Consider the following 25,872-nt stretch of genomic DNA (forward strand, 5'->3'; position numbering starts at 1 on the left):
ATTTTCTGTTCAATTTGAAGACGAACTTAAGTTACAACAAAATCGAATGTAGCCATGTTTTTTGTTGTTGCCTTAGTGCTGTGCAAAGTCTAAAATGCCAGTTTCCACTCCGCCTGCGACGAGTCAAAGCCGACCGCTGACGTCAACCGGATGTTTGCGGAAGGAGCTGCTGATGGCGGCGACCACCTGCAAGATGCTGTGCTGACATTTCGGCAGTCAGCCGCTTTGTCGCAACACTGGATGAGCTGGAAAGAACAAAAAGGCGGCACCGCCCAAGCAGCGCTGCGGCACCCGTGTTGGGCACTTTGAAGGCTCTCGTGCTTTGCCAGGACCGCGTGCAAAATCACGTTGATGCAACTACGAAGCCTGAAAGAAAATTCCCAGATCGTTTCATGATCACAACTTCCTGTAGTGCAGCCGATTTGCAACAACCTGAACATACATGATGCAGGTGCGAGGAGTTCAAGTGTGTGAGAGAAATGAACGTTGCAAGTTGTGGAAGCTTTTTATTGATTTTGAGCTCTGACAAAGAAAGCAGAGACGACTGAACATGTCGTTTGTGTGCAAAGGCAACAAACCGAGTGCGAGGATATCAACGCAAAACTACAAGTTAACTGGATGAGGACTAAATGACAGAAAAAAGAAAAAAGAAGAAAAAAACCTAACAAAACAAAAAAGAGCGCAAAAGCAGAGACGGCGCGCCAAGACCGCCTCCTGCGGGGAACCTCCGCTTCTTTGGGCCTCGTTAGCGCTCCGACCGCAAGTCGCCACTCGCCAAATGGGCCTGCAAACGTGCGTCTTCCCGAGCGGCCCGCCCGGGTCAGTTGAAGGGGCCAAAGTCCCCCTCCAGGTTGGAGCTGTCGTCGTCCGAGAAGAAGTCGTCCTCGTCGAACTCTTCGTCGTCGTAATCGTCGTAGTCGTCGTGCCACTCGGGCACGTAGTCGTTATCGTACTCGTCGTCCTCGTCGGCGCGGTTGTTGTTGTCCGCGTCTCTGGCGTCGGACTCGGAGCTGAGAAGAAAAGCGCCAGTGAGGGGACGGCACCCGGGCGGGTCCGACCGAAGCGCGGCGGCCGCTACTCACGCTTTGGCGTCAGCGTTGTCGCGGTTGGCCACGTCCGACGTGTGCGCGCTCTCCGCTCGCTGGACGCTTTGGGACCGATAGCCCACGCGGAAGTCCTGAAGGCCACGCAGCAGAAATGGCATCAAGCGGACGAGGACAAGAACAGAAAGCAAAGGTCCGATTTGGCCCACCTGCGTGGAATGCTGCAGGATGGCGAGCAAGCGTTCCAGGATGCGGCGCATCAGTTCCAGGCCCGTGTTGATGTGTTGGGCTTTCAGCAGACGGATGCAGGAGGCCAGGTCGCTACACTGCAGCAGCGTCCCCTCTGACGGACGGACGGACGGACGGACGGACGGACAGGAAGTGATGACGTCAACGCACGCGCGCGCGCAACACTCACCCAGCAGGATCTGCAGGGCGTTGGTGTGCAGGTCCAAAGCGTCCGTCTGCTGCTCCATCACGTCCATCTTGTCGCCGTCCTGGTTGTAGAAGGCGTACACGCACGAGTAGGCCAGAACCTGCGGGACGCCACGAGGACACGGATCAACACTCAACCTCAAACTCAATGTGGCGACCACTCGTCATCATCTGCAACTCGCAGTTGGACGCTTGTTTTGTTTTGGTGCACTTTCCATCGATTGTTTTATTGTATTTTTTTCATCCACATTTTTGACTCTGTATAAAAATAAGTGTGCAGACGCATACTTTTGTTTTGTTTTTGCCTGGAAGTCGCTCAATACAAAAGTGTTGCGAAAATGAAGGCGTTGCTTTGGAAGGTTTCCCGAGCGACACCAGCAAGCGCCACGACGGCGATGACGGCGCCCGCCAGTCTTTTGGGCCGTCATGTGACGTGGGCGTCGCCAGACGACGGGCTCACCTTGCGAGCATGAGCCAGGATCTTGCAGGCGTCGATGACGAAGGTGAGAGACTTCATCTGCAGCGCTTCGTTGATGGACGACACCTTCTTCTCCAGGTTGACGGCAAAGTCCTGAAGGCAAAAAGAGGCGGAGCCCTAGCACGGCGCCAAGGACTTCCCGCGCGCGCGTGCGTGCGTGCGTGCGTGCGCGGCGAGGGATTGCACGGCTCGTACCTTGGCCTGGTGCTGGAAGGTGCACCTCTCGTTTACATCCTGAAACTTCTTCTCATGTCGCGCCACTTTACTCACCTGCAACACCAACGCTGTCGTCAGGTGTGTCCAGGTGGAGGATTAGATGTGTGTGTGTGTGCGTGTACGCACCATGGCGGCGCAGTTGTAGTAGTCCTTGTGCGTGGGCTTCCACGCTTTGAGGCAGCGCCAGCAGAAGCCGTGGTTACACTTGGCGCAGGTCATGCTGGGGACGCAGGCAGGAAGGCACGTCAGCGGAAGCTAAGCGGCTACGCTGGACGGACGGCGGGACGGACGGCGTGACGGACGGCGGGACGGACGGCGTGACGGACGGCGGGACGGACGGCGGGCGGACGGCGGGACGGACGGCGTGACGGACGGCGTGACGGACGGCGTGACGGACGGCGGGACGGACGGCGGGACGGACGGCGGGACGGACGGCGTGACGGACGTCTCACGCACTGGAGGCAGCCCTCGTTCTTCTCGATCTGCGCTTGGCAGCTGGGGCAGCGCTTGGAGATGAGCTTGGCCAGATGTTTGCTCTGCGCTTCGGCGCTCATCCCCTCGTAGAAGCCGCCGTCGTCCATCCACTGCGACATGTGACTGCAGCTGGCCGGATAGTGCGCCTGCGGGGCGGGAAGGAGGAGCACGTGTCAGCCGGCCGGCGCGGGGCCAGCGCGGGGCCGGCGCGCCGTGCGGCCACCTCGGGGAAGTTGCAGCTGAAGCAGGAGGACCAGCAGCACTTGGAGCAGGTTCCCACGCTGCCCATGTTCTCCTTGCACAGGATCTGATCGCAGCCCTGCGGGTTCGTGCACCAGGTCAGGTTGGAGCACGACTCCACGAAGCCTCGCAGACGCGCCTTCTCGTACTGAAAGGCAGAAAGAGTCCAACGTTGCGTGTCAACGTGGAAGCGCTTGAGCGTACGCGGCGAGACTCCAAATCGCATTTGACCGAATATTCGGACACTTTGGAAACGGGCAAAATGCCGGGATGCCAAATGTTGGCCAATTGCTGATCGAGTGACGGCCGTCGCGCAGCCAACATTTAAAAAAAGCAACAACTCATCACGCCGTTGATCTGTTGATGGAATAAAAAGGGAAAACAAAATGGTTGCTACCTCTTAAGCGAGATGCACGAAGCCGCAATAAATGGGACATTTTCACGAGGACACGCCGATAGTGAAATATTGGACCGCTGCAGCGTCGCGTTACATTTTTGCATCGCGAGATTAAGGGAGGAAAAACAAACGTTCCTCAAGACGCTCCTCTCGTCAAGTCATCGATGAGCTCAAAATGATTCGCGCGCCAATTGAACACGAGCGTCTCTTCGGAAAAGCAAACCTTGGCAAGCGTGTCCTCGTCGGTGACGATGTTGAGGAAGAAACGGGCCGTGGGCTGGGCCCGGCAGTCGGGTATGGGGCAGTTGCAGTTGGTCACCAGGTTCTGCTCGATGCGAGCGCTCAGGTACTCCCGCCAGCACGACTGCAACACAAGCGCAGCGCCGTCACGCACACGCAGAGACCGGCACGCTCGGCGGGCGCCTCCTGACCCTGCAGCAGTAGTGCATGCAGCTGAGCGAGGGCGGCGGGTCGGGGGCGGCGCCGCGGGGGCCCAGGCACACAGGGCACGTGGACTCGGGGCCGGGCGGAGGCCGGGGGTCCGCGCATTCCAATCCGGCCGCCGCCACCACGCCGGCGGGGTCGTCCGTGTAGCGCCGCACCAGGAGGTCGGCGTTCCAGCCGCAGTGGACCAGAAGGTGCTCGGCCCGGTCCGGGTCCACGCTCAGAGTGGACGCCACCTGCGGAAGGAGGGGGCGCGGCTTGGAAAGTGTGCGGCAGAGGGCCAAATACGCAGCGGCGGCCACCATTTTGTCCACACCTGCTGGACGGTGGTGCGCATCAGCTGCGCCACTTCCTCCGGCGTCATGCTGCGGCCGCTCGAGAAGAGCGCGCAGTCCAGCGCCGCGACGTCCAGAAACGCACCAGGGACCGCCGGCGAGCTGCAACAGCAACACATATTTGGCGCGCGCAAGCCGCGTGTCATTCTTGTCTTGATGTCAGCGCTTCTCCAATTTGGTGTGTGCGATACCGGTAGAGTGTCCGCCCTGAGACTGGGCGGTCGTGGGTTCAATCCCCGGCCGGGTCACGCCAAAGACTATAAAAGCGGAAGCCATTTGCTTCCCTGCCTGACACTCAGCATTACGGCTTGCAATTGGGGGGTTCGATCACCAAAATGACCCCCCGAGCGAGCGGGCGCAAGCCCCTGCTGCTGCTCACCGCTCCCTCAGTGGATGGGTCAAATGCGGAAAACCAATTTCACCCCACTTAGGTGGCCGTGACCTTTAACCTCTAACCCTCCGCCGCCACCATAAGCACCAGTACGGTTTTGATGATAAAACCGCTGGACGTGCAGCTCTGCAGAGGAGCCAAAACCCTTCGACACTCAGACAATGAGTGCCACTGCCACCTACTGTAGTGGATGTGCAATTGCACTTTTTTGTGGCTCCCCCCCCTCAAAAAAAGAGAAGGGCTGATGGATGTCAAAGTGCGCTTGTTAACGAGTGTCAAGGGTTTAAAACTTTGCTTCGTCCAGAGACTGACCTGGTGCGGCTGCCGTCGGAGGTGGCAAAGGAGAGGTGCGCGTGGCCCTTCTGCGGCGTGGACGGGTCCTCGGGGAGGAATTCAACCACGTGCGGCTGCTCCGGGTTGCGGCGTACGCAACCTTTGCTCATCACGTGCATGATGCAGGACAGAACGTCGCCCGTGCTGCAGCTGAAGCCACCCGGACCGGAACCGTGAGCCGAAGCCGAAGACCGGCCCGCTTCCCGTTTGTGACAGGAATGGAGAACCTTGAAGACCAGGTTGTCGATGTGCATCTCCTTCTCCCGCTTGAGGATGTCGACAATCAGGCAGTAGATGAAGTTCCTTTTGGTCTCCAGCGCGGCGGTGGCGTCTTTGTCCACATTCAAGTACGTCTGCCGGGGCTGAAGCTCCACACGTGCGGTCGGGCCGCGCGCCGCGTGCCGCTCCAGCCGCAACACACCTGAAAGCACGCCGCGAGTCAGACACGTTTGTCGCTCCCGTCCGCTCCCGTCCGTCTGACATTTGTGTTGTGTTCGTGTGTGTGCTTGTACGTACTACATTGTGAGGACCAAAATACGTCTTTGACCAACAGAATGAAGACATTTTTGTGAAGTGAGGACATTTTGGCCGGTCCTCACAACGGAAGACTTTAGAGTTTAGGTTTAAATGGCATTTTGATTGGGGTTAGGGTCAAAGTTAGGCAATCAGTTGTGATGTTTGTTTTCTTTTCTCCGAGTTAACAAGAAACAAACACAAGACAACCAAAGTTACGCAACGGCGGCACTCAAAAGGAGCAGCTACAAGTTCAGACAACTTCTCATAATGCTAACCCGTATTTTCCACTATTTGGATATTCGTTTCTCGTACAACAGAACCTCAAACTGAGGACAAAAACATCAGAAGAAAAACAGGCATGAAATATACAATATAAGAATAGAAAAAAGGAAAACAATTGGCACAAAGAAAATACTTTGTGGTCAGAGTTTGAAGAGAACTCAGACAAACTGTAAAAAGTTTGTCATCGTACAATATTAGAAAAACCGAAGAGAATTTGAGAAGAAGACAATTGTCTCAATAGACTCATTTATGAATACAATATTACTAAAATAATTGTCGCAAGGAAGAAGAAAATGAAGCACATCTTACTCATGAGCTATTTTCATTCCGCTGCGTAAAGCAATTTGTACAAACCTTTTTGAATTGCCTCAAATTCATACAAGTTTTCATATCAGATTCGAGGCCATTGCATCGGGTTCAACTCCAGAACCCGGTGGTTTCTTAAGAGTTCATCTTTCCTCTCATGTTGCAAGTTCCTTCTCTTATACAGAACTTTTTTTGGACACACTCTCGGAGAATATTTGTTTGGACTTTGAAAAGAAATACATTTGTCTTGAACTCTATTCGGTTCCAATTTTTTGGGATTGAAGTTAAGGTAAGGACCTAGGAAATGCATGATGTCAATGGATGTCCTCACAAGGATAGATAAACATGTACTATATGATATGATAAACGATGTATGCAAGCGTGTGTGTGCGTGTGCGAGACCTTGGCAGGGGTCTTGCGGGTGGCTGCAGCTGAGCGGTCCGCCGTCTTCTATCAGAGGCTGCAGCGCATGAAGTACCACCTCTTTCGATAGGCCACACCCTTCCAAAACAGAGGCCACACCCACTTCCTGCAGACCAGCACTAATGTTACAATCTGCGTGCGTGCGTGCGTGCGCGCGTGTGCGTTACCTCCTGTGTGTTAAATTGCAGCAGGATGAACATCTGCAGTGTGGACACGTGAAGTGACAAAGAGCCAAACTGCACGTGGGCGTGACCCAGCCACGTCCACTGGAGACCGCCAGGCTTTCCCCGATTTCCAGCAGACGCCGACTGGCCTGCGAGCGATCAACATTTCAAGCATCCAAACTGGTTTGGGAAGGAGAACATTTCAACAAATTCCCCAAGACGAGCCAGCAGCTTAAAAATGATGCAGGTCGTTCATTTTCATACACTTGGACTCCAATTTCAACTTCCAGGAATCGGGGAAGGGCATTTTTGCCGACATCTGAAAACATTTGACCCATCCGAAGGATTTGTGTCCCCATCTGGAAAGCAAGCCTTGCGACAAGGTGCCAGAGCGGGTCACAAATATGGTTCAGACCAGTTCCACGAAATGGGACCACTTCCTGAAGACTTGTCACAAGCCAGCGGCGGGGAATCCCCGCACGGCAAACGAAGTCGGAGGGTTGGCGTGCGCTCACCGTGGCAGTAGAAGTGCGCAAACTGCGCAAGGTAGGAGCACAGCTGTGCCGGCAATCGTCGCGACGGGTCGTCCATGAAGCAGAGGGACGAGACGGTCCAGCAGCGAGGAGACAGAAGCAGGACTCTGATGTCCGCCTCCTGCTCGCTCTCCCTCTCCGACTCTTCGGACTCCTCTTCATCCATCTGCGAGCGCACGAGACACAGTGAGGCGATACCGAGCCGGCAAAGGGGAGCCCGGCGCCGACGGTCGGGCCGACCTGCCGGCCGTGCAGCGCGTGGTCCAGTTGCTGCAGGCGGTACAGGTGGAAGTCACTCTGCAGGTCGGACGACTCGCTGAGGTTCTTCAACATCTGCTGAGGAAAGCGGTTGGGGAAGCACGAGCCCAGCTGCTCCACCACGAACGCTTCCAACCACACGTTGGTGTGCGCCAGCAGCCGGTCAGCCAGGTAGAACCTGCACACACGCCGGCCATCAGAGCGCGAGGCGGCCCGAGCGCACGCCAGCTCACCTGTAGAAGTGCTCAAAGGTGTTGGCCAGCTCCAGGCCCGACAGGAAGAGCATGGGCTCCAAAAACTGCTGAAGCCTCTCCAGAGTTTCGGCGCCGCCGAAAGCCGAGCCGCTGCCCTGCAACATCTGGTCCACGTACTGAGCGAAGCGCTCGCTCACCTGCGCGCCAGCGTCAGCGTTTCAACTGCTGCCGGGTCGAATTGTGGCTGAGGCCGAGGTGGACTTACGTGCATGGCTCTGAGGATGGACAGCTGCAGCAAGGCGGCGGAGAAACCGTGGCGCAGGGCCAGCATGAACGCCGTCTGCTGGCCAAACAGTTCCTCCGTGGCCTTCTTCAGACGCACGTACAGCGCGCGGTAACGCTCCACAAAGTCGCCGCGCTCGCCGCTGCCTTCCAGGAAGCCCTTCACCTGAACGACAAGCATTTGAAGAGCCAGCTGCGACCAACCGGCAAAGCCGCCTCTCACCTGCTGCTGTACCACCTCCTGCCAGCAGAGAGCGATGTCTGCGATGCTGCTGCTCTTCGCTTGAGGCTTGACCGACGAAGGAGGGGCCAGTGCGCCATCTTTGTTCTTGGCCTCTTTGCCTTCTGCGGGAAGGATTTGCAAACAGTTGATTGGTGGCGATTTGTAAGATTGGTCCCGAGCGGGTCTTGCCGGACTCACGAGACTTGACGGGCGGTCCGACGTGGTCCTGGTTGGCCGGGCCGGCGTCCACGTGCACCAGGAGGTGCGTCAGGCGTCTGACGCGGGAGTTAAAGACGGCCGCCCTGCTTTTGCAGCGGCGGTGGGCAAAGTCGGATTTGTCCAGGTACTCGCTGAGCAACCACGACAGCGGGCTGGCGCCGCAACATTCTGGCAAGACAAACAGCGTTTTTCACGCCGGCTTTGCTTGGTTTCTCTCTCGGCGAATACACGCACCCGATCGGCCGCGTCACCACCAAGGTTCAATTTTTGGTAACCAAAAGAAAACAATTCAAACTAAGATTGAATAAAGATTTTCATTACACAATCAAATTGAAAATGATTCAAAAGAATAATTCAAAAAACCTGGACTGAAACTACGGTACATCGGTTTCGAAAACCCCAATCGTGGTGAAAATGTTGTTTTCTGTACCGCCTGCCGTTTGCAGCATGAGGAAGTCAAATGGCCCTTTGAGAATTGCAGTTGGCTTTATTACACGAGACTCTAACCTTTGACCTTTATTTTGCACTGAAAACCAAACGAAATGACTAAAAACTAAGTTGCTTTAAGATCTCCTCGCACAGAAAAAGAACGATTTGCTTTCTTGCTACTCGGCAACTGACGGCAACGTTTGCGGACGGGCAGTTTTGTTGTCGCGAGCGCGGAATGACGACTGCCGCGGCAATCAAAAGCTCTTCACCCGACGCCGCTCCCCCCCGTTCGCAAACCTGACGAGGTGATGGCGCGCACGATGGGCGTGACCAGCGCCTCCCAGCAGGTGCGTCCCAAGGCCTCGGCCGCTTCGGCGTCCGGCAGGAAGCGGTCGGCAAACATCTGCTCGTGCCTGAGCGCGCTGTTCAACCTGCCAAAAACACACAACGGGAGTGAGCGAGCGGCCCGCCGAGGGCGGCGCCGAGAGCGTGACGGCAGGAGGCGGGGCTACTTGTTGAAGAGCTGCAGCAGCCGCGTCTTGTCGTCAGCCACCTCCTGAGACCACGAGTGCGCTTTGGTGCTGTAGAAGAGGAAGGTCCGACAGCACAGCTGCTCTTTGAACACGGGCCAGAAGGTGTTCTTGGGCCCCACCACCTCAAAACCGTGAACCCTGGTGTCGATCCCGCCCTGTGGCACGCATCACATCGAGGGCAAAGATTTTGCGTCGCCATCGTCATGAAGCGCAACATCCAAAAAGGCTTTCAAGCAAGCGTCTTAAATGACTTCTGACGCTATGACAAACTTAAACCTCAATCCTTATTTAGGGAAATACAAACTCGACACAATCTCTTTTGACTTTGAAACAAAACGTCGAATGCAGCTCGTCCTCCAGTTAGCGACATTCGCTGATACGAACAAAGGCTGACTGAAGTCCACAAAAGCTGCATTTTGCGTGCGAGTTCATATTTTAGTGCGCGCCACATCATACGTTACGGTAAAGTATTGTACTGTCGTGCCACGACCGCGCCGAGCGGCACTGCGCCATTTGCGCATTTCAACGACCTCTACGTCCGGCGATGAACGGCACAGCCACGTATGGCGCACGCACTCTTCATGCGCTGCATTATTGGCCCCAATATGGGAGAACATTTCCTGGAGGATATTCATGAAAAGTCGTCTTTTTTATCGGCGTAGTAGCAAAACCTACAATATCTCTTCAGCTTCCAAATCAATTCAATCGGGCTCGAAAGTATATAATTAAAAAAAATTATTATTATTTTTTTAACATATTTTTATTGTTTTTATTTAAAAAGACATTTTTGAGAACTTCCAAACAACCTCTCGGAACCCTTTGCGTTGGTAAAGACGACCTGTATTTGCTACGTTAAGAAACGTCCAACGTGTTAACTTGAAAGAAAGAACATTCGGCTTCATGTTTTGCTATTTGCAAGTATGGTAATAAAAAAAGAACTGCAATGAAGTCATTTGGGATTGAGCGAACGATTGCGCTGCCGTGAGAATCCTTCACGCGCTCGCTACTCCCAAATGACGAGCGGAAAGGAACACGTTGAGACGGTGGCGTTCGAGCGTGCGGTCGAAAAACCCTTTGTCGCGATTGAGGAGCGGAAGGTCGACTCATTCCTAAGTCAGAAAATGCGTTTGGAATCATGCGTTCATTCCCTGCGCACGACAAAGGGACTTTTTTTGTTTCAATATTTTGGGGAACTTTCTCGCTCCCCACTATATCAAAAGTAAAAGAAGTATTTCCTGAACTCGACGACAAATTGGTTAACAAGTTAATTGTTGTTGTTGAACATCCGTAGAAGGGAAGCCAAGTGCTCGCTTGACTCTTCCCGGCGTTCCCGCCAAAGCATTTCAAAGTGGAAGCAAGTCATCAAAAGGAGCATCAAAGTGTCTCCAAAATAGACCAAGCCGTCCCTTTCTGCCGATTTGGGAGGCGACCAGAAAACAAAGATGGACGCACCTGTTGGCATCTCTTGATGCGGATCTGAATGATGGACCAGAACCTGTTCATGTTTTCCAGCAGAACCACCCGACTGGCAGACGTCGTCACGTTCACCTACGCACACGCAGAAATCAGTGTCAGTGTGGGCGTCGCTTGGGGGGGGGGGGGGGGGGGACGGACAGGTGTGTGTGTGTGAGAAGGATGCTGGTCACCGTGTTGAGGTCGGTGCTAATGTTTCCTGGATCGTCTCCACCCAGAACCAGGATCCGGGCCGGCATGTAGCTGGAGTCCTCGCTGGTCACTAGGATGGCCAGCTGCCTGCACGCACGTGAACGCACACGCACGTTTACAAATGTAAAGACGGCGGCGGCAGAAGCGAGGACGTCATCCGACCTGATGACGACGCCTCTGTGCATGAAGATGTTGATGAAGTGCGAGCCGGTGGGCCCGTTGGACTCCCAGTAAGTTTTCATGTTCTTGTCGCCGAGCTTGTTGGCTCGATGGTGATTGGACGACACCTCCACCTTCTCCCAACATTTGTCCTCCTTCAGCTCCACGCTGGAGCCTGACGACAACACAGCGACATTTTCACAGGCTGCTCATTAAACAAAAGGCACACAAATGCTCATTTTCACAGCATTTCAGGCTGAACGGTAAAAAATCAGTACACTGCAGATTTGATTTGGCCAGATGTGCTTCTTGCATAACGCTCGAGACAAAAACAAAAAAAGAAGTAAAATAACTACCATTTCTTCAACCGTTTTTTGCCGCTGGGAGGCTGCATCAAAGCCGCCTTTCTGTATACTCTAGCATAAAAACCCATACACGTATAAATACGTCTTTGGGACACTTAAAACATTTACAATAGAACATATTCATACGTTTTTGGGAGCAAATGAGTTAAATAGACTCTGGCACTATTTGAGTAAACATGGTTTAGTTTAGCACCGCATAATGTGTAAATCGTCACCTATTGCAGCCTGAAGGGGGATTTCCACATTTGCGGCCACTTCCCAAGCTTTCTTATTTCCCCCCTGATGTTCTTTTTGTTGTTGAATTTTTTCTTGCCCTCCTGCGGTGAAGCTCAAAGGGATGTTGTTTAAGGTTAAGGTACCACTGATTGCCATAGCCACCGAAATCTGAGCCATCCCCCGAGGAAGCGGTGAGCAGCAGCATTGCCGCGCTCGGGAATCATTTGCTAATCGAACCCGAACCCAATTGCAAGCCTTAATGCTGCCGAGCAGGGAGGCAAATGGGTCCCATTTTTAGAACCTTTGCTATGACCCGGTAGGGGATTGAACCCACGACCTCCCCGTTTGTCTGTGGCTGCGTGAAGCCCTTTGAGAGACTCTTCTGGGCTATAGAAATATATTTGATATGAAAAATATTTTGTCTAAGAAAGCGTTGAAACGCTAAATGGCAATAATGCAAAAACTGCTCTCATTATTTCTTTTGATTATTTGCAAAGGAAATCGAGTGAGCGTTATTAAGAAGGCAGTGCTGACCTTGGCATAGATTCCGGAGGAAGACGTCAAAGAAGGGAATGTTGACGGGCTCGTGGCTGCGCCGATGCTCCTCGATTTGGCCCAGCACCATCTGATGGCACAGCACACGGCACAACGTGGTCAGCAACTGCAAGCGCAGCTGCTCTCAAGTCAGCTTGGTAAGCGACTGCCATGACCAACACATCCTGCGGGTGGCGCTGCACTTCAGCTCAGCACCGCTTTTGAGCACAAGATCAACATTATTGAAGCGTCCGTTATGAGGGAGAGAAATGACAAAAGTCTCTTTTTGCCATGTTGGACTCCCAAAGCACTACAATTAGCAACGTGATGGGAAAAAAAGTCATTTTTGAGAAATAATGCCCGGAGGAATTCTGCTCCGTTTCTTTCTCATCATATCAAACGCACCCGTTCGGAGGCATGCGTTATTCTGAAGCCCTTCTCCGATTGTTTCAGTTCAAAATATCCACCGTCCAAAGGGGCCGAAATTTCCGAGGGAGGGCTTCTGTCAGCGGGATGTTGCCCAAATAAGGTCATTTAAACAACACAAGAAATCCCAACCAATGCTGATCATATTTCCATTTTTGTGCACGCGTACCGAAGGGGGAAAAAAAAGCGATTTTGGTGCCGCGTATAATCCACGAGTGCGCATTCTAACTGGAGAAGAATGGAAGATTTTGGAGCGCAAGAGCAGTCCAACAGTCAACGTCAATTGTTTGCCAGGAATTTGCTGCAGAGGAAATCCCACAAATGACGTTGGCAGTCGTGGCGCAGTTGCGGCGTACCTGGATGCATCCGGCGAGCACGCTGGTGGTCATGTTGTTGTAGAGGCTGGCGTACTTGTCACAATCGGCCACCACGTCTCTGAGCTCGCCCACGGTGGCGAGGTTGGCGCCGTGCTTGTCCTGAGCCTTGATCAGGACCTCTTTGGTACCCAGGCGACACATGACCACGGCGTAATCCTTATTGACGCACGTCACGCGATACAGGAACAATACCAGCTGCTGGACGACCTGCCGGCGGACGGTCGGTCAGCTTCGGCCGCGCACTCGCGTGGACGCACGCGCGCGCGCTGGCCTCACCTCTTTGTCGCCGACGAATGCGCTCATGGACGCCAGGCAGGGCTTGACGCTGTGGTGCCAGGGCAGCGCGTCCTCCTGGTAGCTGTCCAGCAACTTGTTGAGGATCCTGCCGGGAGCGAGACCGGCGCGTCAGCGCACGGGAGGAGCGCGGCGCAAAGGTGGAGTACCTGAGGATGGCCAGCTGGACGGTCCGGTCCGCTCGCAGTGGCTCCATCAGATGCAGGAGGTCCTGAAACATGTCCTGACTTTGAGAGACCTGCGGACACACAGCAAGCGCAACGCAAGTAAGCAGCAGGTGGCGCGAAAGGCCGCCTTGCTGCGCCGCGCTGGGCCGGGCCGGGCCGGGCTACCTGGCTACGCAAGCCTTCGAGCTGCGACGCCGACTGGCACAGCAGCTGCTCCAGAGTGTGGACGACTTCTTTGGCCGTGGCCGTCCTCCCCTTCAGACTCATCAGCAACTTCTGCAGCTGGCTGTCCTTCAGGTTCAGCTGCTCTGGAGGATCTGAGGACACGTGGACGAAGGGCAGTCGGGGTTAAGGGCGGGACAAAGACAGCCAAGGGCGCATCTCTGTGGAACGGGTTCAAAACATGCAACCGGCACGTCAAAGGCCTCCACAATACTCTGGAACAAATCAATTCAATTCCTTTCTCGAGTAGGAGGAGCAGTAAAAAAATGAAATCAAAACTAACGACAAAGTGAACTTCTTGGTACAAAAAGGTTGAGGGTTTGCTTGAAGGTCGAGTTCCCGTGCCAGTCATTTTGGAACGGACACGATTGTTGTCTGGCCGTGTGATTGACGCGACGGCTTTCTTTCTTTTGCACTCAGCCCGTCTCACCTGCAGCCGCTCCACGCTCGGCAACAGATTCCAAACCTTGGTGACGCTCAACAAGCGCCAAAGCAGCTGGCAAAGGGGCCGCTCGTGCGCTTTGCCTGCAGGACGGAGGCGGCAACCTCGGCAAAGGCCCAAATTCAGCCACCGACAAATGCACGTAGGTGATCAAATATGATGAGCTCGCTACGCTTTGTCTTACACATAAATGTGGTCTTCTTTTTCTCTCTCTTTTATGTTGCTCCCCCCTCCCTCCTCCCTCCTCCGCATCCTCTCTCGGCCACCGAAGTGCTCACACTTCACCGAGGTGGTCGCGGGCCGGGCCGCCAGTTGCCCAGTCCCTGATTTCGGCGCACAAGTCCAAGCGGACAACCCTGACGTTTTTGGCAACTCCTGTCATGTTGTAGGAAGACGAAGGTTCCCGTTGACGAGCGAGCAAAGAGGAGATGGACTTCGCCAGAGCGGCGACGGTGGGCCGATGCGCCGGCTTACCTTTGTTCTCCAGCTTCTGCGCCATAAAGATGTGGTTGAGGGCGATGATGGCCAGCATGGTCTCGTTCTGGGACATAGCCAGACATTTGTCCAGGACGGCCTTGACGCCGCAGGACACCAGCTGCGAGGCCAAAGTCTTGTGGTTGGACACCAGCGTCACGATGACCATCAGGCCGTTGCGCACCGCCGCCGCGCAGCTGACGAGGCGCTATGATGTTACTCCAGCATCGAGGCGTGAAGCGCGGCGTGAAGCGCGGCGCGCTCCCTTACCCTGGCGTCCTCAGCATGAGGTCAAGGGCGGCGGGGACGGCGGCCAGCGGGCCTTTGGAGCCTTCGGGCGTGGCCGAGCCGATGCTGGCGAAGATCTCCAGCATCATCTGAGCGCCCGACTCGGAGAGGGGGGGGACGCTGCCGTTGCCGCACGGCTCGTACTTACTGGCCCCCGTCAGGACCTTCAGCGTCTGAGGACGACAGCGCGGCCGCGGTGAGTGACGTGGGTGTCGGCCAATCAGAGCGCAGGCTTGGCTGCATGTTGTATTGCTCGCCGCGAGTTGTGGCCATCGGGCGCTTGTCAATCAAAGTGGGCGCACCCCATGTTTGTTTTCTGGCTGATTGTTGTCTGTCCATTTTTTAACTTATCACGCAAACCCAAGTTTTGCTTCCACCTTTCAGGAATCAATCAAATGAATTGAATTGAATTTACAGGCGCCTGTCATGTCACCTTGCAAATGCAAATGAGGGTTCAAGAAGACAGCCAAAAAACAACAAAGAGCAAGTCAGCAACAACAAAACCAAGCAGAGTCGTGCCAAGTGGCCACTTTGAGTGACGATTTGGTTTTTGTGAGAGCGTTTCGGAGTGCGAGTGTGCGTGTTTCTGTGAGTGTACAAAAATAAAAAATAACTTGAATAAGTCATTGCGATTATAAATGTGGTCACATTTTATTATGTTTGTTTGAGAAAACAAATATAATAAAATCTACTGTGATCAAATCCAACAGCACAAATAGTGAAGGTGCTGAAGTCGCTTAAGTTTGGTTTCTTAGCCTGCTTGCTTGCTTTGAGTGGCAAACAATGGCGCTTACGAGCCAAATGGAACTTAAAGCTTTGAGAGGCCGCTCAGCATTTAAGTCAGAGCGGTTTCTGCTTTGACGAGTAAGTTGAACTTTCACCTGTTAAGATAGAACAAAAAGTTAATGTTCCACGGGCTTTTTTGCTGTGAAGATCCCGGAAGGGTTGTTAATATTTGTTAATATTTGCTTACATGTGGCTTTCTCGAAAACAAGAAACGTTTACGTTTCGGCACCCCTGCAATCGTTGCACTTTTTTTCTGCTAAGAACGGACCCGGCCCCCCATCAGAGAAGGGACGTGTTATGTGGCCCTCACAGGGAAAGATTTGGGGACCGTAAAGTGTCAGGGATCACACATTTCAAGACTTGTGGGTGTCTCACACAGGACGCGTGTGCGTGCGTGTGTGTGCGTGTGCGTGCGTGTGTGTGTGTGTGCGCGCTAACCGCCAGCGCAAGCTGCTGCACATGCGCGGCGTTGGCCATCTTCTGCATGCACATCAGGACGGCCTTGACGCCGCCCTCGATGGCGAAGGGGACCCTCCACTCGTATCGCAGCATGAGCGAGTAGATCAGCCTCAGCGTGCAGGCGGGCATGTTTGCGTGCGGCGAGCCCAGCAGCTCCACCAGCAGCTTGACCGCTTTGTCCCTGCGCCGGCACGACACAGCAACGTCAACACGGCGAGCGAGCGCCGACGCTCCGAAGGCGTTCGGCGGCTCTCACTGTACGCTCTGGGCCGAGTCGCTCCTGGACGAGTTCTTCTCCTGCGTGGTTTTGTCCTCCAGCAGCCTGCTGAGGAAGATGACGCCGGCCAGGGCCTGCGGCGGGTCCCATGACCGCGAGCCTCCTTTCTTCAGCATGTCCACCACCTCGCCGACCTTCTCCAGCACGGTCTTCTTGCCCAGGACGCGAGGGTCGTCGAAAACTGCGCGCGCAGGAGACAAACGGACAATTGCGGCGTGACATTCAAATGATGCAAGTGGAAAACTTTTCCCCCGATAAAAACATCACTTCAAAAAACCCAAAAACATGGCGAGCACTGAAACCAATAGCAACCATTTGCAGCCGTTGGACGACAGCGCAAGCAAGCGCGCTCGAGAGAGAGAGGACAGACGGACGGACGGACGGACGGACGGACGGACGCTTACTTCGCCAAGAGCAAATGCTTGTTTCATTCATTCTTCACAAATAGAGACAAAAACGGGCCATGCCTCTTGGGCGGCGTAATTCCCATAAATCGGGCCAAACAAACGGGAACATTCACGCCACTCCAACTTTGTCACTCCGCTTTGACAAAAAGCACCTTATTGGCTGATTTTTAAATTAGCGACAGGTTTGAGGTGAATTAAAGAGCACTAACTCGCAGGCGTACACACACACATACAATGATAATAATAATAATAATAATAATATGTTGACTCGGGAATACTGATCTCCAACAACAAGAAAAAAAGCGTAATAGCGACCCTTCATCATCTCCTCCAGCCCGTCAGGATATTGGCCGCAATCCTCCGGGGGAAGCTCGCTCTCCACGTCCGCGTCAGAGCCGGCGCAGGTCCAGTTGGCGGGAACTTCCTTCTTGGCTCTCTTGGAGAAGGAGGCCATCCCGGAGGAAGAGGAGGCGCAGGAAGTGTCGTCCTCGCACGACGGCGGCTCGCGCACGTCCCCGCCTCCTCCGGGCCTCAAGTGGTGTCTGGCAAAGGCGTGCGAGGACAGTAGCTCGTCCAGGCAGGACGGCGGCAGGTGTTGCTTCAGGTAGTGGACCAGCTTCTTGGCCACGTCCGCCGGCACCGTCAGGCCCACCAGCGCAGAGTCGTCCGTCCCGGCCTCCTGAGACGGACGGCAGAGTACCCAGTCAAAGTCGCCTTTCACAGGCGGGCGCCAAATGCACAAAGCCGCATTTCCGCAGACAAAAGAAAATGAACGACATTTGGATCATCGTGGATACGAGGAGCCGGGACGGCAGAAATTTACGACACAAGGGGCCAAGGACAATCCAGCTGCAAAAGCGCAGCAGTTTTGGGCACGAGGACATCAGGACAACCTTCAAAGTGTGTGCGTGTATGTGTGTGCGTGCGCGTGCACGCACCTGTTTGCCAAGGTTGTGCCGCACGAGGCGGATGATCTCCCGCTGCGCTCCGGCTTCCAGCTTCTTGACAAAGAAGAGGACCTCCCACCACTCGGCACGAGTCAGCGCCGCCTGGGCTTCGGCCTGGGCCCCCCCGTGACGCTCGCACAGGTAGGGCAGCGCGTAGAGGCCACCCGCAGGCTTGGAGAACATGCTCTGGCTGGCTGAGGCGCCACAACCATCAGCACAACAAAAATGAGCAACGACGACAAGAAGGAGGAGACGGAAGACGTTGTGGCCGCTGACGGCACGAGAACTGCAAGAGGAGAAGACGCGTCAACGTCTATCGTTTCCTACCTGCCGCCAGTCTGATGGTCTTCGTGAGGGACGAGGCCTTGTCCATGGCGTCCTTATCGTCCGGCCCATTGGCGCCGGCGCTGGCAACAATCTCCAGCATGTGCCAGTGGACCCAGTAGGTCCTGCACAGGGCGTTCCAGTACACCTGCACGCACGCACGCACGCGCACGTCGTTTGAAAACGATCATGTTCAAGCTCATGCGCTCATTTTCTTTTGTTTGTGAAAGCCAGCGGAATTCCCACATGCGCCTTTTCCCTTGCCAGTCCCAGTTTTTGGAATAACCTCCCACCAGAGTCTCTCCCGCCGGGTATTTGCTGTCTTTATCTTATTCCTTAGTCTGATTTTTACGTCATCTACAGCACTTTGTATGAAGCTAGTTGTTCTGAAAGTTGACGAGTATAAAATCAAACTCAATATTTAACGGGCTTTAATTTGTGTTCAAGCCATTCCTTATGGACATGCAAAAAGATCAACAATTAAAATCGTGAAACTCAAAATGTTGAGTATTAAATGTTGGCCTGGGTGATAAGTAAATATCAATGTGTATCCATCTATCAATAGAAAACGCATCGGATCGGGGGGCGGGAGTTAAACATCAAGAGGCAAAGCAACGTGCGCGTCGTCAGCAGCGTCAGCAGCGGCGGCAGCGGCGGCCGTTCGATTTGAGATCATTTGGAAAAAGGCCAACACAAGTAACTGAAGGATTGCATTCAAAAGTTTCACAAAGTCCGATTTGGTTGAGCCGTCGGGATTGTGTGAATTTTGAGAACTTTGTGGGAGCAGCGTACGCCACTTGCCGTCACCTGAACGGGCGGCGAGCCGTCGTTGCAGTATCGGAATTCTCCTTCGTCTCCGGCGCTGACTTCCTCGTAGTCCTCCAGCATGCGGACCGCCATGCCGCCCTTCAGGTGGTCCTGCACGTACTCCACGTATGCCGAGCGGCTGGCGAAGTCGCTGCGCGTTTTGTAGCCGTTTCCCACCTTGGTCTTGGGGACGGGGACGGCGGCGGCAGCGGCGGCGGCGGCGGCGGCGGGAGGACTGGCGGCGCGGGCGACAGGCAGGGCGCTGAACCGAGGCTGGAAGATGGATCTGAGGGCAGGCGCCGTTGCATCCTCCTGATCGGCGCCTCTTCCGGGCGGCCAGGCGGCGCCGCAGGGCTGCTTGCGGTCCCAGCCCATGACTCGCACCAGCTCCGAGATCAGGTTGGCCATGGCCATGGCCAACTCAAACTCGCACTGCATGCGCAGCTGCGCCGTCCCCGTTGAGGAAGAGGCGGCGCCGCCGGGGGAGCTTCCGCTTTCCTGCCTGTCAGAGGCGGCGTCGGCTCCCACCGTGTTGAGTTTGTCCATCAGTGACGTCACGCACAAGTAACGCTTGACCAGGGAAAAGAGCAGCTTCCCGGGAATCTGCACGACAATCACAGCACAATCAGCGTTCGCCACGTTCGCCACGTTCGCCACCTGACTTGCGCTAAGCTACAGGAAATGCTGCAGTTTGGTCTGGAAATGGAATCAATTGCTGTATTCTATTGGAATGCACTTTTGGGCTTGACTTTTTTTCCCTTTTATTATTTCTTTAAGTAACACGAAATACTTTTTCAACCTTCAATTCATATTTTTATAACTCTGCTGAGGAAACATTCATTAGCAGGCAGATTAATGAAACGTGTCATGGCCTTCGGGGGTCGGCATCATTTGTACTTGCGCTGAACAACTTTGAGGTGGATGGTGCGAACTCTGCCACGCACACAAAAAATACAAACGTGGAGCTGTTTGTGTGTTGAAAATAAGTAAAACCAACATCTGCTGTTACTGAAAAACGTTACTGTACTATATAAAAATGAAGAAAATATTATACATATATATATACACATACACACACACACAAAAAAAATAAATATATATATATATATATATATATATACACCACAGATTGTCACACCCAACTAAGCGAGGCCAAATCCATTCTCCGCATTTGACCCATCCCCTTAAGGAGCGGTGCGCAGCAAGGGTTGCGCTCGGGAATAATTTGGTGATCTAACCCCCCAATTCCAATATTTGAATGACCTCATGGCTACGACACATTCTTCCCACAGCCACTGCAGAGAGAAATGTATTTCAATCCAACTCCAGACTACCGTGAAATGAGGATTTCGCGGCGGACGACGCTATGCGCTGGTCCTTCTGGGAAATGTGGTCTTCATTCAAGGTAAAACACTACCGCTTTTGTCCATATGGGGCCGCCACAATCAACAAAAACTGAATGCGGCTAAGCCTTGCTTGAACAAGTTGCACTTTTGTCTAAATGGTTCAAATCGTATTCATTTTACAATGTCCAATACGGCAGTGAGCATACTTGAACTCAAAATTTGCACTTGAGATCTTTTGAAATGTTACAACTGTCCTATGGCAATTTCCAAGTGTATAGCAAGTAAATGTGCTATATTTGTTTGTTTACATTTGCTTTAAAAAAAGAATAAATAAGTCATTTGATCCATTTTGTTTGGTACTTACATAATTATAGTTTTTCAAAGAATTGTATTTGTTTCAATATTTTCCTTCCTGAACCACTTATTCCTCACAAGGGTCACGGGCGGCCGTCGCGGAGGTGCTGGAGTCTATCCCAGCCGGTTTCTGGCCGTAGGCGGGGTACACCCTCAACTGGTTACCAGCCAATCGCAGGGCACACACAGACAAAAACATTTACACCCACAATCACACTTAGGGACAATTTCAAGTGTTCAATGAACCCGCCACGCATGTCTTTGGAATGGAGGAGGAAACCAGAATACCCGGAGAAAAGCCACACAGGCACGGGGAGAACATACAAACTCCACCCAGGAAGCCCGAAGCCCGGACTCTCTCAGGACTGGGAGGCGGGCGCGCTTAAATATTTTCTTGTTTTGTACAAAAAGAAAATACAATGACCTTTCGAATCATTGTGATTTCAATCATTACCAAAATAATCCTGATGACTTTTTCGGATTTTTTTCTTTGTCACAGCCACGATCACGTCCTCACTCGTGAGTGGCTCTCAATCCAAGTTATACATTCGTGCATCCTTTTTTTTCCCTTTGGTTAAATCAATTTCCTCTTCTTCTTTTTTTTGCTGCCGACATGAAGCTGAAGTTTGAGCGCGGTGTTGATGCGGGAGCGCACAAGCATGCGAGGGAAGCGCTGACCTGCGGCAGATGGACGCCTTCGAAGGAGATGCCGTGCTCCTCCGACGACGTGGTTTCGGCAAACAGCTCCAGCAGCGTGTAGCGGTTGTCGAAATCCATGTGCTGCTCGATGCCGTCCTGCTGGCTCAGCGACAGCAACACGTGCGCCCGACTTCCTGGGGGGGGGGGGGAGACGCCCACGTCAACGTCAGTTGCACGCAAGCGGAGCAGGTCGGCGCACAGCAACGGTCAGCTAAATCCATCCAGTGTTCCTTACAAACAGCGTCAATCTTTGAGCCCCGTTACCGTGGCAACTAGGGTTGGCCAACAAATACGTCGGCTTTTTAAAAAGAATCAAATAGTTTGCGATATCGTGAAATCGACTTTGGTCTTCCGTATTATTCAAAGCTACTGTTACATCCAAATGTTTTTGTGAGTTGTAATTTTGCACAAGTGGCAGGATGCCACAGGAATTATTTTAGAAAAAATGCAACCTTTAAATAAATGTTTGTTGGGTTTATTCGCTTAAAATGATTTACAATGGAAATCATCCTGAATGACTGGGGAAAGCGAGATGTTATTTTTTGGCCCATATTACCCGGCAACCAAGACTGAAAATTTCCAATCATTTTTCAAATGACATTATGGTTTCATATTAGTGCTATTTCATATATTATGGCAACATTTGAGAAGCTTAGCTTCATGATTTCCTTTAAGAAAAAACAAAAAGAGTCCATCCCTTTAATAAAGGAAAAGCTTTGTCATCGTCAAGTCCATTGAGCAAAGTTTTGTTGAGAAACAAACGATGCCGCTGGACCGCTGCGGTCCGATCGGACGCTCCTTTTCCGAGCACATTTGCAACAGCTTCTTCTCGTCTTTATATTTGTATTTCCTCAAATATTTCAAAAACGGTCATTTGCATAGCCTGGCTGCGCAATATTTTTGCCCGCGTCGGATTGGAAAAACGTTTCTTCCCAAAAATGTGTGCAATGAGCACTTGGCCATACGCAGCATTCAAAACGTGACCTGACATGACACGGCGCCGACATCGGCGACCATCCCGAAAGGTGAGCCACGTGACCTGACCTGCATCGTGTGACGCCAACGCTCGGAGCATCTTGCTGGCGCTGCGTCGGGTCTGCGTCTCCTTGCTGCACAGCAGCTCCATCAGCAGGTCCAGGGCGCCCGTCTCCTTGAAGACGGCCGCCAGCGAGCCGATGCCGGCGTAGGCGCTCAGCACGTGGATGGTGTGCGTGATGCTGACCGACAGCTTGCTCTTCTTGGCCATCTGCTTCCTGGCGCGGCGCACCAGGTTCTTCACGTCCTCCTCCATGTCCAGCAGCTCCACCTCGTCGAAGGTCCCCTCCGCCTCGCCGCCGCCGTTCGGCTTCTCCTGCGGCCGCAGGGTGCGCTGGGCGTCTGCTTTCCGCTGGCCCGGCAGGGCGGGGCAGTTGGCGTACACGTCGTCCGTGGACATCCACATCAGGACGTTCTTGGCTTTGACGTCCCCGGACGAGGAGCCGCCGGAGCCGCCCGACCCGCAGCCGCCGGTCCCGCCGGAGTTGCCGGCCCCGGAGGCCGAGCCGTCGCCCATCTCCGCGAGGCACCAGCGAATCAGGTACTCGGTCTGGCCGTCGCGGGTGCGGCGCTGGCGGATCAGCTCCTCAGGATACGCCTGCAGCCGCGGGCCGATCTGGACCAGCAGGTTGCCGTTGCGCCGCTCGCCCGCCATGCTCGCTGAGGACAACGTCAAGAGCACATGCGGCGTGTCACAAAATGGCCGCAGGGCGCGTGTACATGCAAGCGACTCTTACTGTGCGTTGGGGCTGCGCAACTGAACCAATTGGAAACGTGTTGGCCATTTTACGATGGAGTAAATTGGACCCTGGAGTAAATAGCACGGGGACGTCATATTTAACAGCTACATGAAAATGATATCTTGATGTTGCTGGAAAATGTCAACATGGCCGAATGTGATGTCTATGGACAAGGACAGAAAGTCATTTGGGAAGAGACACTTCTTCTGTTCTGACCACTGGACGATTGGCAATTAGCAAAAGCAACAATCGGTACATCAATATGCAAGCGGTGAATTGAGAAGTGGACCTGGTGAACGCATGCCCAGGTGGAACTTTCATGTCTGGCTGGCATGTGTCCTCAACGATCCAGCGCTACTGGACCGAACTGAACAATAAGAGATCCAATCAACTTTGGATGCGGGAAGATGAACTGACGGAAACGTGTGCCGATGCACTCGTTTTATCGGGACTGAACGACAGCGATGGACGAGAATCTCCCAACAATGAACGTATCAATACCTTGATAACGGCATCTTAAATGTATTCTGGGGACGGGAATGAAAACGCTTCAGCTTCATCCCGTCGGCCCTTTTTCTTTTCGGGTGTAACTAATACATGTTGTGAACGGTCTCAATGATTTGTCCAAAAGGAAAAATGAACAGATAAAAAAAATAACAACTGTGTGGTGCGGGTCTTAGAGCCTTAAAACATTGATAACAAATGTCAAACTACTAACTACTTTGCGGATTTCATTTATTGCGGGTACTTTTTGGAACCGAACCCCAGCGGAAAAACGACAGAACACTGTATTCACAGGTATCACCTTTTTGCATTTCGGCATGCGAGTTTACAGCAGGTGGGTTTTAGCAACGCGGGTACAAAGTTGGATAAAAGCAGGGCCTGTTTGTTTGTTTTTTCCCCCAGTTTAGAAGCTTTCAACGTGGATATTTTGCCATGACCGGCAACACGCCACTTTGCATCGAATCGTGCGAGTGGAATACCACTCCCACCGAATCATGTGTGGTTGTGTCCTTGGGCAAGGCACTTCACACACACCGCCTCCAGTGCTACTCACAATGGTGTACGGAAGGTGCGAATGTTTGGTGGTGGTGGGAGGGGCCGTGGGCGCACACTGGCAGCCACGCTTCCTTCCGTCAGCCTGCCGCAGGGCAGCTGTGGCTACTTAAGTAGCTTACCTCCACCACGATGTGAATGTCTGAGTGCAAGAAAAATGTATCCATTTCATTGTAAAGCATCGTTCAGTGTCTAGAAAAGTGCTATATGAATCTGATGCGTTCTTATTATTATTAATAAAATAAGGCTTTCAGGAGTGCTGCCGGTCACGGCAAAATAGCCACTGCCTGTTTTCTTTTCCTCGCTCTCAAAAAAGGCCACGGTTTGTGTGACTTTGACTCCTGTCACAAAAGCTTCCCGGTTCTACAACTTGTTGGTCGAAGGACGCCAGAAGCCCGCGTGGGTGAGCTAAACGTCTAGTTGGGGCCTTGAGGAAGTCGAGCTGAAGTGATTCAGCTCCGTCAACATCATGAACACGTCAATGGTGCCGTTGTTCAAGCTGCACTTGCTTCACTTTTTCTGGCTTTTGCTTTCTGACGTCGTTCGTCAACATGTTATCTCAACTTCTTTTGTTTTTATGTTGGCGGCTTAGTGCCTCTCTTGTTGACGGAAAGCCTGAGACGAGTGGCACGTGAAAGAGAATGTTCTGGTGGTTTCGCCACTAAGAAAAGCTGCATTTGCACTCCTACGTGACGTCATGTCGGTTTTGTCCGCAGCACGGCGCACACACGGACCACTGTCGGTTCGGCCAGGCACGATTTGGGCCACACGTCGGTCCGGGTGACTCTTACCTGACGCGACACTAACTTGGACCTTAACGTCCCGTCCCAACAGCTTCTTTGGTTTCTTCGCAAGAACGTCCTTACGATTGTTTTCTTCTTCTTTCGCTTCCAACTCGCTTCTTCTTCAGTGGTTACGTCTTCTTCGTTTTCTTCTTTTCTTCTACGGCTTACTTGCCCTGCGTATTCTCGTGACGGCTACGCGTTGCTGCCCTCAGTAGCCAAAATTGTGCACTGCAAGCTTCCAACGAAGAAGGCGTGCACTTCGTCATCGAATGCTTGATCACTCAGTGATCAATGACGTCAGCATTGGATGTAATATGTTCCTCCTCTTTTTTTCCTTACACATACATGATAGGACCCTTAAAAGGATACTTGACCCATTGAGCCATTTTCAACAGTAAGAAGATCATATTTTGTCGAATTATGTGATAACGATGAACAATTAATACCTTTAATTCAAAAAATAATGTTTCCACTTGCTGTCGACTGAAGATGACATAACCTGCGCTCAGGAAATAGGTAACAACAACCAATCATGGCTCAGTTTGCTGACCAAACCCAGAAAACAGGTAACATGAGATACATCAATTAATAAATATCACAAGTAGTTCAATAATTTCATTAATAAATTCATAACACAAGAAGTAATTAAGTGACTAAAACTACGTTTAAAAAAAGTCAATAACAACCTACAGCAGAAACCAAAAGAAAAGAGAGACGCAACTGGCCATGACGTGAAGACGTCTGACGTGATGACGTCTGACGTGATGACGTCTGACGTGAGGCTCGTCCTGTCGCCCATCCTCGGCTGGGAGCGTCGGAAGCCCGCCGGGTCTTGAAAAGTGCTCCAGGAGCACAAGTAGCTTCCACCAGATGGCGCCATATCACCTCTTTTAGCCGCTTGCGCCCTCACGCATTCCATCCCTCCCTCGACAGGGTCACAAACACGCACGCACAAAAGTAGAGGGTGCAAAATTCATCCATCGGTCAGCAATGAATCGATCATCAAATGAATCGACAACTATTCTAATGACCAATTAATCATTTCCAGCCACGTGGCTTGAACTTGAAACTGA

The 25,872-nt window shown here is 52.8% G+C and overlaps 1 protein-coding gene across 2 annotated transcripts; it reads right to left on the reverse strand.

Moving 5' to 3' along the window:
* Positions 1 to 486: 486 nt before the first annotated feature.
* Positions 487 to 24,961, reverse strand: cul9 (cullin 9). 2 transcript variants are annotated; one of them, XM_086092988.1, is made up of 42 exons: positions 24,806 to 24,961; positions 22,228 to 22,878; positions 21,163 to 21,317; positions 18,785 to 19,387; positions 17,981 to 18,125; positions 17,645 to 17,847; positions 17,022 to 17,385; positions 16,279 to 16,480; positions 16,002 to 16,203; positions 14,760 to 14,950; positions 14,490 to 14,686; positions 13,517 to 13,668; positions 13,334 to 13,422; positions 13,167 to 13,272; positions 12,870 to 13,097; positions 12,088 to 12,178; positions 10,976 to 11,147; positions 10,795 to 10,900; positions 10,601 to 10,696; positions 9,128 to 9,303; positions 8,913 to 9,046; positions 8,166 to 8,354; positions 7,968 to 8,089; positions 7,728 to 7,910; positions 7,502 to 7,659; positions 7,251 to 7,446; positions 6,993 to 7,176; positions 6,481 to 6,626; positions 6,293 to 6,419; positions 4,766 to 5,207; positions 4,044 to 4,164; positions 3,715 to 3,963; positions 3,507 to 3,647; positions 2,870 to 3,034; positions 2,629 to 2,792; positions 2,299 to 2,392; positions 2,152 to 2,226; positions 1,939 to 2,049; positions 1,462 to 1,579; positions 1,253 to 1,386; positions 1,083 to 1,177; positions 487 to 1,010 (listed from the first exon to the last, which is right to left on the reverse strand). In XM_086092988.1, exons 2-42 carry the CDS (start codon positions 22,871 to 22,873, stop codon positions 821 to 823), a joined length of 7,662 nt encoding a protein of 2,553 aa, XP_085949114.1. In that variant the 5' UTR covers positions 22,874 to 22,878; positions 24,806 to 24,961; the 3' UTR covers positions 487 to 820. The 2 variants fall into 2 exon arrangements, with proteins under 2 accessions (XP_085949114.1, XP_085949113.1); XM_086092987.1 differs by having other exon boundaries at positions 1,253 to 1,579.
* Between the last annotated feature and the right edge of the window lie 911 nt (positions 24,962 to 25,872).

Source organism: Leptonotus elevatus, chromosome 13 (genome assembly GCF_054856555.1).
Source record: "Leptonotus elevatus isolate MCC_2025b chromosome 13, RoL_Lele_1.0, whole genome shotgun sequence".
In the NCBI taxonomy this organism is placed as follows: domain Eukaryota; kingdom Metazoa; phylum Chordata; class Actinopteri; order Syngnathiformes; family Syngnathidae; genus Leptonotus; species Leptonotus elevatus.